Genomic DNA, 13306 nt, shown 5'->3' on the forward strand with positions numbered 1-13306 from the left:
AAGGCGGAGGGGCTCTGACCCACTCTGCAGCTCCACAACTGTTTCCCAGTGCTGTCAGTTTTGCAAGCAAGCAGCTCTGCAGACCCTGTCCTTGACATCTGCGCCGCTTCTGACCTTCTGAAGCAGGCAGGCAGCTATCCACATTAACACAGCTCTTTTCTTCCTGTGGCACATGGGCTCTTGTGGTCGCTGGACGGTTCCCATGCAGGGCGGTGTTCCCAGACACAGCGATACCCATTGCCCCGGGAACAGGGCACCCATCACAGCTCATCTCGGGCTGAGGTTGGGCCGTTGCCCCACACTCCCAACCCATGACCTTGTTGGGCATTCTGGCAGCAGCACCGTGAAAGGCAGCTCGACCAATGGTGACCACGATAAGCACCCACCCATCAGGTCATCAGCAAAAAGAGGCATCGGGATTAATTATACCCTGGGAAGAAACTTAATGTGAGTCTGTGCCTTATTAGACACCAGAAAATCCACTCTTCAGTCAGGGCTTCTCTCTCATGTGGATTTGCTGCTGTTTAATGAGGTGTGAACTCCCATTAAAGTTTTCCTGTGGTTAGGACATTTGCAGTGTGCGGTTTCTCTGATGTCTTATAAGCAAGGGATGGCTGTAGCCTTGGAGAGCACAGTCAGTCTCCAAGCACGAAACCAAACAAAGCTATATACTAGTTTATTTATTAGTGCTGTGGGACATGGGGCTGTTTGTTAGATCCAGCATTTTCCCATAAAAACAGGTGAAAGGACAGGAGGGAAAGGCAGGCTGCGGGAGCCACGCCGCCCATCCCACAGCACCCAATGCCACACCAGTTCGAGCCCTTTCCCCCACCAAGCCCATCCCCTCATCTGTCTTTAAGTGTTCTTAGCTGCCTCTGTGAATGTTTTTGGTTAAATTCTTGGTGTTGCCAGTATCTTGATTGGGTTCATTTTAGCTTGTACAAAAAAAGTAGTTTTGCATAAAAAATTCCATCTCCTGCCTGACTTGGAATCACTGTATTCCAATGGCATTGACTTAGTGCATGCTCCACCAGCGATGACAGGTAATGCAAATAACAATTTCAGCTTTAAAACACTTGTAACTCTCTACTGTTCACATCTACTTCCAGTTCTCCCTTTCACGATGATCAGCTTTTCAGAGGTTTGTGAGCACTAGTAACACAGTAAGATGACTTGAGGGCATTTCACAAGTGCTTTAGCTCATTTGCCCATGTCTTTTTCCTTTCTGTTTCCTTTTCCCCAAGTCTAGATACAGGTATGTGCCGGTTTGCCCTTATCTTCCGCTGCACTGACACACTCAAGGAATTCTGTGTTTCGAGGTGGAAGATTTTCTCATAGACTTCTGCAGCTTTGTCCCTATTTACTCACGAGACATTACCCAAATATCTCATGTTTACCATCATTTTGTGTTCCCATTCATTTATTTTGAATGAAACTGATGCCCACTGGGCTGCAATTTCCATGACTGCTTTAAGCTGATTTTAATACAAGATCATTTCCATTACCAGTGCCATATGTTTTTGGAGGCTGTGTTGCTGGCATATCAGAACTGCTCACGTGTACATACACACACACATACAGGGCTCTGGCAAATAAATAAGGCTTGTCCTGGGACAGCTCCAAAGCCAAAACAGAGCTCTCCCCCCACAGACTTCCTTAAACCAAGACTAATCCTCCAGCTAAGCATTGGATCCTGGATTTGCATGAGATTCTTCACTCAGCTCCAGCTTTTCAACACCCTCCTCATAAACCTACTCATAAAGTAACCGCCCAGACTGGAACAGGTTAAAGGAATTATAACACACCTATCACTTCACACTGGAGTATTTAGTTTGTTTTGAAAAAAAAACCAGCTTCACCAAGCAGAAAGGTGTTACAGGAAGAACACTGCTACAGGGAAGTACTGCAGAAATAACACAGAAATACTCTTGAGTGCATCATTATTGACAGCAGTACACCTGAATGCTCCTGCAGGGAATGTGATTAGTGTGCGGGCAGGAATGGGAGCCAGCTGCTTGTTGCAGGAGCCATGGGCCTCGTGCCCTTCTGCCTCCCAGCACTTTTGCAGCTGCAGCATAACTCCAGATTGCTTTTCCTTCCCCTTATTCCTTTTCCTCTTTCTTTCCCCCCTCGCTATACAATCAGCAAGTTACGAGTTCAAACTTCAGCAGCAGAGGAACTTTTTCCCCCATCTCTTCCACGCCTCCTCTCTATAGGTCTCTTCTGTCCTTCCACACAGAACACGTGCCATGAACTCCACTCCTCAGCACTCATTTTCCTTTACATCCTCACTTCTTGTTTCTTTATTTTTATAATGTATTTTTCCCTTTAATTATTCTCTCCCTGGAATCCTCTCTGATCCTGCACTAAAATCCCAACTCAGAAGCACGGCAAGTCTGAGTTTCAGCCAGGCAGTCTCCAATGACAGACTCATGGTCTGATCGTCTCCTATTTTGCAGTTACACAAGGTTTGGATGTATTCAGCTCTGGAGAGTCCTAGTTCTGGAGCTAAACTTCTTATCAGCACTTCACAACTCAGAAAGAGGGAAATGAAGATCATGAAGAGACTGGCAGAATATTCTACCCACAAATCCAAGCTGGTCAACAGTGTGTGGGGTTTTTTCTCTCATGTCTCTGCTCAGGTAAGAATTAGCCAACTAGCATTGAAACCCATTCTGGTTTTAGGCTTTTTAAATGATGCTCACGTCTCATTTCAACCACGGCTAACAACAGCAGTTTAAATCTCCCAGGTTAAAGCTGGGATTGAGCAAGTCTGACTAAATATAGAGGTTTGTAATTTTTAGGTCACCATCACAGTACTTACACAAATTAATTCAGCAGTGATTTTTCTCTCACCTGTACCTGGCAAAGCAGCAGTACCAGCGGTAAGGCAGGTTCTGCAGTGTTTTGGGTTCAGTGCTGTTGAGCAGATGGCATTTATTGACAAACCTGCTGCTAAACTGTTTGCATTCCTGGGGCTGTAGGTGCAGCCAGCCCAAAGCACACTCACTACTCATTACTAAAATACTCATTTCCCTGGAAAACCATCTGTGTCATTCAGTCATGGCAGAAGCCCAGAAACATCCCATTCCCTCCACCAGCTCCCCAGCACTATTTATATGCATCCATAACAGCACTATGTTTCCTGTCTCCTGTCTGAAGCCCTCATCACTTGCCCTACAGTAAACACAGGGCAGCGAGATGAATGAAACATAAATTATACATACCGTTTCCAGGTTTTTATCCTTACAAATACCAACTAAAGTCTGTAGGTGCAAGAGGGTAGCAAAGAGCAAGACTGGCTAGTGGAGCAACCTAAATGACGTTGTGTAATGTACTGCTTTCACGTGAAAGGGGGGAAGGTGGGAGAGAGATGGGCAAGGAGTATTATGTACTAAGGTGTAAGGTACTAATGTGGTGTGAACAGAAGTATAGACAGCTAACTGGTATAAGATGTGCTGTTGCTCTGGCTGTAGTCTGACAGAGCCACGGAGGCAGCGACCAGTGGACAGGTCCTGCATGGCTCCTGAAGAAAGATGTGAAACCTCAGCTCAACCTCAGCCCTAAAAACATCAACACTTCCTTGTCTCCTCAGGACCAACGACGCATTTGGCTCTGGGGAGCTGAGAGGTGGGTAAGGTATCACTCCATCACTCCCTAGGAGCTATTTATGTACCTCTCAATTAAATTTCTATGCAACAATTTGCTTAGCTAATTGTTCATCTTTCATGGTGTCATGGCACAACCCCTCCATAAAGACATCCTTAATTGAGGATGATGAATGCACCTTGCCACTCCACCCTAAGGGGTGGTAACTTCTACTTCTTTGTCCTTATCTGATTTAAAAGGTGTAGAATTTCACCCAGACACGCTCTTACTAACAAAATAAAGTTCCGCATTGCATCAGAAATGTAGATGTGTCTCTTAAGGTGGACAGATGTTGGCCCAAATTGGCTTGTCACTGATTTCCTTCTCTCTATGCTGACAAGAAATCCTTTTCCTTCACTAACGGATTCATCAGGCATCAGATGTCTCAATAGTCTCATACCTGCATAAGTCTTGAAAATGCAGACACAGAATTGTAGAATCATTTAGGTTGGAAGAGACCTTTAAGATTATAATAGTCATAACCCTTAACCCAACACTTAACACTGCCAAGTCCAACACTACAATACCAGATTGACATTGTATATGACCACAGAGGTTGCCTAAACAGGGGAATCTTCTTAATGATCTCCAGTGCAGTTCTGAACAAGGACCTGAGCAGTCCATTTCCCTGTCGAGACTAGCCCTGCTTTGAGGTCCAGCTGTACTGTGTGACTTCCAGAGGTCCATCCCAAAATACATTTTCATATGCTTCTGTGACCATGGAAATGCACCTGTGGTACGTTTTATGATTTGGGATAATTCTTTCGAGTATTCCATCATGGCATAATTTGTTGTATGGAACAGGAATTACACAGGCACTCTGTAATTAACAAATTAAACCTAAAGAAGGCACATTTATAAAGCACTCTGAGGAGATGGTCTGAACACCAATGGAAAACTGAACTGTGTTTCTGACTGGTCAGCTCTCAGGCTGTACAGACTGTGCTCAGTTTGTTGTGTTGGGCAGACATCAGTGCTGAAGGGTGCGATGTGCAGCATCCATGCTGGATGCAACCTGGAGCAATCCAATGCACTGACTGAAGAGGGACATTTGAACTCATGTTTGGGCCTGACTAGCACATAAAGACAGAGCCATAGCAATGGGAAACACTCAACTCTGGCACTTCTATGCGAAATTTAGGCTTTCTGAAACAGAATAAAAGAAGAGAGTCCCTGCTGGGGGTGGAGGTAGCACAAAATAGCTGCTGTGCTTCAGCTCACACCCTCATGTATTGTGAAATAGCTTCCCTGTTTAGACAAGCCCCAAGAGATGTAGACATTTATAATGCGTATTTAATCTTTCCGTCTATTTTTTTCTTACTCTTTTGATGTTTCCTCAGGTTTTGAAGATTCAAGATTTTTTTCCCCCAGAAACTACAAGTCTTAAGGCAAAAATAAAGGCAGCTAGAAATTGCCTGCTGCCAGTCAGACTGAAGAGTCTGTAACTTCTTCCAGCACAGGAAATGTTCAATGTTTTAATAGCAGTGACCATGTTGTAATGCATTTATGCCCTTAGGGTTGTAGAAATCCTTCACTGACAACATTACCATCCCTAGATCATAGGACTGCTAATATCTGTAGTGTCATCATGCTTTTCAACAGTATCGGGAGATAGACAGCTCCACTTGAGAGCCATTCCTGCTCGCCTTCCTTGCTCTGCTTAGACCTGTATCGGGTCTGTCTGGGATGGTGTTAAGTTTTACCCCCAGCAGCCCCCATAGTGCTGTGCTCTATGTTGGCAGCTAGAAGGGTGCTGGTAACACACCAGTGTTTTGGCTACTGCTGAGCAGTGTTCCACCAAGGCTGCCTCTCCAACATTATACCAGGAGGCTGGGGGGGGGGAAGGCAAGATCTTAGGAGGGGTCAAAGCCAGGACTGCTGAGTGCAGCTGACTAAGGGGGTATTCCAGACCATGCGCTGTCTGCTCAGCAACGAAGCTGAGAGGAAAGAGGAGGGGAGGGAGTTCATTATTACATGTGTCTTCTGGAGCAGGCTCAGTTTCACCAGCAGCACACGCAATAGGCTCAGCAAGGGAGGCCAGGCTCTTCCTTTTTACCGATGTTGCTTCTACAGATGAAGTCTGCAAGAGAAAAGTTTTCCAAGGAGCTTTTATTTTGTCTCCACAACCTGCGAGAGGGAGCTTTCCTACAGTGTGCAGCGATACTGCGAGGCCCTTCTGCACCTCTGCCACCCTGCAGACACCAATGTCACTGCTCCATGAGAAAACCCATCCCACCAAACCTGACAGCGAGCCCTGTTAGATCAACCGATGACAGGCTGAGAGAGCTGGGCTTGTTCAGCTGGAGAAGGGAAGGCTCTGGGGAGACCTTAAAGCAGCTGCAGTGCGTAAAGGGGCCAACGAGAAAGCTGGAGAGGGGCTTTGGACAAGGGTCTGTAGGGACAGGACAAGAGGAATGGCTTTAACCTGACAGAGGGGAGGCTGAGATGAGCCATTAGGATGAATGGAGCCATTGGGATGAAGGTTGTCATTGGGATGAAGGGAGCCATTAGGATGAAAGCTGACATTAGGATGAAGGTTGTCATTAGGATGAAGGTTGCCATTGGGATGAAGGGAGCCATTAGGATGAAGGTTGCCATTAGGATAAAGGTTGCCATTGGGATGAAGGTTGTCATTGGGATGAAGGTTGCCATTGGGATGAAGGTTGCCATTAGGATGGAGGTTGCCATTGGGATAGAGGTTGCCATTGGGATGGAGGTTGCTATTGGGATGAAGGTTGCCATTCGGATGGCGGTTGCCATTGGGATGGAGGTTGCTATTGGGATGAAGGTTGCCATTGGGATGGAGATTGCCATTGGGATGGAGATTGCCATTGGGATGGCGGTTGCCATCGGGACGAAGGTTGCCATTGGGATGAAGGTTGCCATTGGGATGAAGGTTGCCATTAGGATGGAGGTTGCCATTGGGATAGAGGTTGCCATTGGGATGGAGGTTGCTATTGGGATGAAGGTTGCCATTCGGATGGCGGTTGCCATTGGGATGGAGGTTGCTATTGGGATGAAGGTTGCCATTGGGATGGAGATTGCCATTGGGATGGAGATTGCCATTGGGATGGCGGTTGCCATCGGGACGAAGGTTGCCATTGGGATGGAGGTTGCTATTGGGATGAAGGTTGCCATTTGGATGGCGGTTGCCATTGGGATGGAGGTTGCTATTGGGATGAAGGTTGCCATTTGGATGGAGATTGCCATCGGGATGGAGGTCGCCATCGGGATGGCGGTTGCCATCGGGACGAAGGCTGTCCATAGGAGCCGTGGCTGCCCCGTCCCTGGCAGCGCCCAGGTCGGACGGGGCTCGGAACGACTTGGTCCCGCCAGCAGCTCCCGCCCCGCCAAACGCCGTCTGACGTCAGCGGTGACGGAGGAGCCCCCCGGGCACGCGGCCGCAGCGCGCGGATTCCGGCCCCGCGGGGCGGGGGGGGGGTGAGGGGGCAGCGGCGGGAGCGGGGCGGGCGCGCGGGGCGGCGCGCGGGGCGGGCGCGCCGGTCACCTGACGCCGCCGCCGCCACCGCGGCCGCCGCCATTTTGTCTGGTAGTGTGAATGTGAAAGGGAAAGCCGGGGCGCAGCCCGCGGGGCGAGCAGGGCCGGGCCGGCGGCGGGGGTAAGGGGCGCCGCTGCGTCGCGGAGGCGGTGCGGGCTCTGCGGAGAGAGCCCTCCTAGCGGCAGCGGCGGGTGAGAGGAGCCGGTGAGGCGGAGCCCGGCCAGGACCCCCCGGTCTCCGGCCTCACATCGGAGGGAGCTGCCGGTTCCCGGCCCCCGGGCGCCTGCGCTCGCCTCTCCTCTCCCCGGCTGCGGGGGAGCCGCTGTCCCGGCCTTGCTGCCCGCCGCGGCGGGTCCGCGCCGATGATGTCCGGGCAGTCGATCACGGACCGCATCACGGCGGCGCAGCACAGTGTCACCGGCTCGGCCGTGGCCAAAGCTGTCTGCAAGGCGACGACCCACGAGGTGATGGGCCCCAAGAAGAAGCACCTGGACTGTAAGTGAGACCCTGCGGTGGCCGCCTGCGGCCTGGGCCGGGGGAGGCCCGACCGGGCCCGCGGCTCGCCCGGCGGGAGCCGCTTGGAGCCCTGAGGCAGCCGGTGTGGCCCCTCCTGCTTGCAGCAGGGAGGAGGGAATGTCGCGTAAGGCCGGGTGAACCTGGCTGGTTTGCTCTTCAGAACTTGCTTTACACGTGGAGGGAGCGAGCTTTGTCACACCAGGGAGCAGCATTAGTGCAACCTTGTGAACTCTTCCCGGTGGGAGCTTCTTGGCCTGTGTCCTCTGGGTTTATTAATCCGGCACCGGGGCGAAAAGTGGGTGAAGTTGTGTGGGTTTGCTGTTGTGAGCGAGAAGTTAAATTTTTAAGCACTCTTCTGTCGTTCTGTGCGTGTGGCAGACTGCAGACTGCAATGTTTCCCTAAATACCATAGCTGCATGTCTTACGGCTCTTGAAACGAGGTAAAAAGTGAGGTAAAGGGGAGGGTAAAGGTGGGCCAGTGCACCTTTCCAGAATGAGAGTATGTTGTCACTGTTAATACGTTAAAACACCTTTCTGCATTCCAAAAGCCTCAGAAAACTGGTAACTAGAGCCCGTGATAACTAGAAAAGTATCGGTGGTGTTGCTTTGTTTCACGTTTTAGTAACAGGATAGCAATAGAAGTTACTGTTTAACGGCTGCTAAAGTGCAACCAGTGCTCCAAACCTTCTACATTGTGCAGTACTATTAGAAGTGAAGTAAGCGTGTGTTTCCACAGGGGATAGGAAAGAAGATATGAAGCTTTATGCTGGGTTCTTCAAAATCAGAGGAGCAGGCTGGTAGTTTTGCAGGACTTGCACTAGCTGGTGGTGTTAAGGGGATTCCGCTGTTCCAGCCTTTGGAAGACGTGTAATAAGTTGTATGGTTTGAGGGTAGTTTGGTGCTCTGACACTGTGACACTCTTCTGTTAAGACAAACTTATTTTGTGAGAGCTTTTGGTGTGGATCAAATAGTTAAACACAAACAAATATGTGTCTCGTTTGGTTTTGATCTGAATGAGCGGAATCCAGCTGCAGCAGTGAATATTGCAGCTGCTGTGTTGAAATTAAAAGCCTTAAATCTGGGTAACTGTCAATTTATTTTTTGAAGACGCCTTTTTAAAGTTACCTTACTTTATCTCACCTTGTGTTCTGCCTGTGGTAGAATAACTGCAGGAGGTAACCCTTGAGTCCAGAAATGGTAACATAACAGGAAGCCAGAAAGTGGTGAGTTTGCTCAATAGTTTGAAAGCTTCTGAAGCTTGAAAGATGTAGTGCATTGGTTGAAAATATCCTTAAAATCATGGCATCTACTGTAAGTTACCCTCACAAAATAAGAAAATTGAAACCTGGAAAAACTCTTGAGAAGGGCATAAACTGAGATTGCGTTTTGACTATTGAATTCCTTTGGATATCTTTTGATACAAACCTGTCCTGAGCTGTCAGTCTCCGGAAGGTCCCCTTCTGTGGCAGAGGAGTTCTGTGTTCTGGTGTAATTGACTTCCTCAGACTTTGATCTAAGACAAACAAAAAGCTTGTTCTGATTTGGTATCTGAAATAGAGGAATACTTTGGTGGGGTAGGAGAGGGAAAAAAAGAGGTGAAATATGGTACTGCAAATATCTCTGCAAGGGGTTAAAAAGAAATCCCAGTGCACATTCTCCATTATTCACTGGGCATACATACCCAGGCACTCCTGTTCAAACATCTGCAAGCCTTTGTGTGGCACTTTATCCCTAGTACACAAAACTTACTTGCATTAAACACAGGTAGGTAAAATACTAGTTTAAATGATGTAATCTCTGGGGGAAAAAAAAATCGCACAGTGTATTTTCAAAGATACAGTGTGAGTAAATTATGAAGGAAAACATAGCGTGGATTTAATGCAATTCACTGCTAGTTGCACCTTGGTCGCTACGTGTGTGTGGCATTCAAAAATGCTACACCATCTGGTATGACTTGTAATTGCTGCTAAAGAAAAAGCTTCAAGATGTTTTTGAGAGTTGCTGTAGTTGTGTCAGGGATTGTGGAGGAGTATCAGTTTGTGCACTCTATTCAGATTAATTCTTAACACCACACCACCCCCCCTTGCTGTTTCCTCAGCAGGAAACACTATATTACAATATGGGGGTTTACAGGAAGATGTAACACTTGCAGTGTTTGAACTAGTATTTAGGAGCCTTGGGTTTTGTCTGGCTACTAACTGCTGAGCAGTATAGTCTTATTTTTCTTGAAAAGAAAAAGCAAAAAACCAAAACAACAAAAACAACAAACCCACACAAAAACCAAATCCAAACCTAAGCAATGTCAATGGGAATACTTGGTGGGTTCTTTTTTTTTTCTTTTAAGGTAGGTCAGAGTGGCCTAAATAAGTCAGCAGATCTATTTCTGTAGTATTTTGTAATATTTTAGAGTAACATAAAGTATTATGCAGAGGCGGGTATTTTCTTAGTGAAGCACCTGAAGGTCTTTGTCTCTTTTTCCCCAGTGTGGATTTCCTCGCTTCCCCTCCTGAGTTTGGGTTGCAGTAGAGTGGGGCTAGATTATGCCTTTGGTGACATATCTCTTCCTGGCTAACTACTGAAAGGCCATAATAAAAAAGGGAACAAACTAGAGCTGTAGACAAGTTGGTAACTGGCTGAGTAGACCCGTATGTAGGCCAAAATTTGGAAAGATACAACCCCCTAAATTCAGTGAATATAGTAATAAAGGAAAGAGCAACTCCTGTTTAACTTGCATATGGCCCTCTTAAGCACAGGGGAGGAGAAAGCAGTTAATGTTATTCATCAAAGCCTCAGACTTTTACACGGGCTTTGGAAATCTTGTAAGAAGTGATAATTCAGGTACTGTAGAATTGTATTATGCAACAGGAGAAAGTTGCATAGGTCTTCGCCAAACCATTCTAAACTTTTGCCATTAATACCACATTATGACTGTCACACTTTGGGGTTGGTTTTGTATCTGCCTATTCTTACTTTCGGTAGCTAAAGCTCATGAATGCTGATGCAGCGTGGCTCTTGCAAGGGATACTTAAGTTGTGATACAGTACCAAGAAATACCCCTGAACTCTTCCACAGGGGGTAAGGTGCCTTTCTTTAGTTTGAAACTCTTTAGTAATCTGTGAAGTAATTGAGGAAATTTAACTTGAAAAACAACAACATAGTTGTTTGCATCTATAAATGTGAATTTTACTGAACAATTGCTCTAAGCTTTAAAAAAACCCAACAAACCGTGGGCTGTCATTTATCCTTGTTTAATGGGGGAGTGCGACAGAGTAGTGGAATTGGTTTGCTTCTAGTAAAGTAACTCTAAGTTCAGATTTAGCTATTACATAAATGAAACTTAAAGTTTGTTGGCAAATCTGCTCTATAAGGGTGCATAGAAATATTTGTGTCAGGTGCTCTTTTAAGTCTTCCAGCAAGAACTGTTGCATTCCTTAGGCTATGCTGAGAAAGTTTGCTGAAGTGGATCTTCTGTTTTATGTTTTTATAAACTTATAGTTTATGGTGTAACTTTCAAAAACAAAATACAAATTTTTTTCAAGACTGTTGGGTTTAAGGTATGTGGTCTTAATTCTTCTATTTCTCTAGAACAGTTTCAGTCCTGTGAGAAAATGGAAGAAATACAGGAATATTAAACAGCTATGGCTGTCTTTAACTCATGTATTTGCAGCTCTCTTGAGACAGATATTCCTGACTCGAGAAAAGGATTACTTTCTTGTTACTTGAAAGTTGGAAAGTGTGTCTCTCTTTTTGTCAGTGCCTGGCTGAGAATTTTCCAAAAACCTGATATATATATATATATATATATATATATATGTGTGTGTGTGTGTGTGTATTTAAAATAGCTGGTTTGTGCATTCTGTTTTCCAAAGAGCTGTATGGTTTCATAGATGATTGTGCCAATATTTGATGAGCCTTAGTATTCTTCTGGCAGTAAGATTGTCACATCTCATCCAGGCTGCTTGAAGACTCCTGTGGTACTCTTCTGGTTTAAAGCAGTTTGATTTTTCTTTCTCCCCACCCTCCCCTCCTTTCCGGTGATGTTAAAATGTTTCTGAATTCCATTCTAGAAATAGCACCACAGTTTCACTTGCAGTTGAAATGATTCCCCTGGGTAATTGGCAAAATGCTTTGAGTTGTAAAGTGTTGATATAAGTAGTGTGATAAGAAAATGAGCATCACTTGCCCTACAAATTTCATTCCAGTTTTCATTGCCAACATCAGTATTAGTGTTGCTCGTCAGTCTCAGGTGCATGTGTTCCTTTATATATCCGCATGTATGGTGGTAATAACCTTTTCCTCTTTGCCACCGGCTGTAACAGATCCATAGTTTGTGTGTAGGCTTGTTTGATGTAGATATTCCTATTGCAGACTCTGAAGAACATATTAGAGAAACAACACTTGCCTTTTCTGTTACTTATCTCAAGAGCTGTAATTCAAACGTGATACTAGTTTTGTTTATACTAGTTGTAAAATAATAAGGAAAAAATTGCCCTGAGTATCCTTATTAAAGAGTCTTTTTAAGCTTGGGTTCTGCAATTCACTCTTAGGAAACACCAGTTTTGGCCTATAAAATGAACTGAGATTTTTAGATTTTTTTTTCATTCTTGGTTTACTATTTTAGAGATGTTTTGTTTGCTTAAGCATGTGTTCTTTGGTGTTGGCAACTGTAACTTATGAATTTGTCCATTCAAGGAGACCAAAGACCTGAACTGTGCTAAGTGCCCTCAATAAAAATTGTCTTCAGGGAAGCCAGTCTTCAGCACACGTCTAAAGTGCATGGCACTTGCAGCTCATTCAAGTCCTCTAACCTCAAACACAGCTTGAATTAAACTCTGAGTAGCCCTACTGTGTGAAATTTCATTTTGGTTGCCTTTTAAAATGGTCAGGCTCACATCTTACAGGAACAAGTAGAATGTGCTGAAAACCCTAACTAGCACTTTATTGGAATTACTAGAACTGCACTTCTAAATTACGTGAAGCTACATTTGTGGAATAAAACAGTACCGCGTGAGTTCTCAAATGCACCTGAGGTCTATCAACTTCCACTCTGTTACTGTCACTTGACAGAAAACTTCTTTTAGTCTTATGTACCAAAGCAGAAGCCAGTTGCTCCCTTCTAAAGCTAGACAGATGTCTAGATGGCTTTTAATGGTTGTAAACCTTTATGATGGCATGAAAAGCTAAAGCTTTTTTTTACGAATGTGTGGCTTAAGGAGAGAGAGAGGCATTTGATGTAGTTGCTAACAGTATAATTTCTGTCACATTGTGTCTGAGCAGCACTAGGAGAATGTAACTTTTATATCAGTTGTAGTCGTAGCTATATGCAAGGGGTCTCCCAGGTGTTCAGCATCATCTTAGACTCTACAGGAACAGCTGCTGGTAGACCTTAGTTTGAGGGAAGGTGACAAGATTGAAATCTCTGTGGAGAGTGCTGGCAGTATATGAACGAAGTTACCTTGACTAATTTGACTTGAGACCAGAAAGCATTGGGTTTTAATGTGGATCTTCCCTCCCAGTAAGCACTCTTAATATTGAAAATCTTCAGTGAAAAAATTGACTTGCTCAGTGATCCTGTGTAGGAAAAAGGCTTTGTGCAGAAATAATATTTTCAATAGGCTGTGTGTCTCTGACCTTAGCAGATT

At 45.5% G+C, this 13306-nt stretch overlaps 1 protein-coding gene and 1 long non-coding RNA gene across 6 annotated transcripts in view; both read left to right on the top strand.

The window, feature by feature from the left end:
- Positions 1-953: 953 nt before the first annotated feature.
- LOC136019543 (uncharacterized) lies at positions 954-3725 on the top strand. 2 transcript variants are annotated; one of them, XR_010614935.1, is made up of 3 exons: positions 954-1043; positions 2460-2642; positions 3477-3725. It is a non-coding gene; the product is annotated as an uncharacterized LOC136019543 (long non-coding RNA). The 2 variants fall into 2 exon arrangements; XR_010614936.1 differs by having other exon boundaries at positions 3596-3725.
- Positions 3726-7162: 3437 nt separating this feature from the next.
- VBP1 (VHL binding protein 1) overlaps positions 7163-13306 on the top strand; it is a 40212-nt gene continuing 34068 nt past the window's right edge. The window contains exon 1 of one of the 4 annotated variants that reach the window (XM_065689697.1): positions 7163-7643. In XM_065689697.1, coding sequence (XP_065545769.1) covers positions 7511-7643 — 133 coding nt within the window. In that variant the 5' untranslated portion in view covers positions 7163-7510. The remainder of the gene's footprint in view (positions 7644-13306) is intronic. The other 3 variants (XM_065689691.1, XM_065689692.1, XM_065689693.1) reach the window with 3 other exon arrangements.

Source organism: Lathamus discolor, chromosome 9 (assembly GCF_037157495.1).
Source record: "Lathamus discolor isolate bLatDis1 chromosome 9, bLatDis1.hap1, whole genome shotgun sequence".
NCBI lineage: Eukaryota > Metazoa > Chordata > Aves > Psittaciformes > Psittacidae > Lathamus > Lathamus discolor.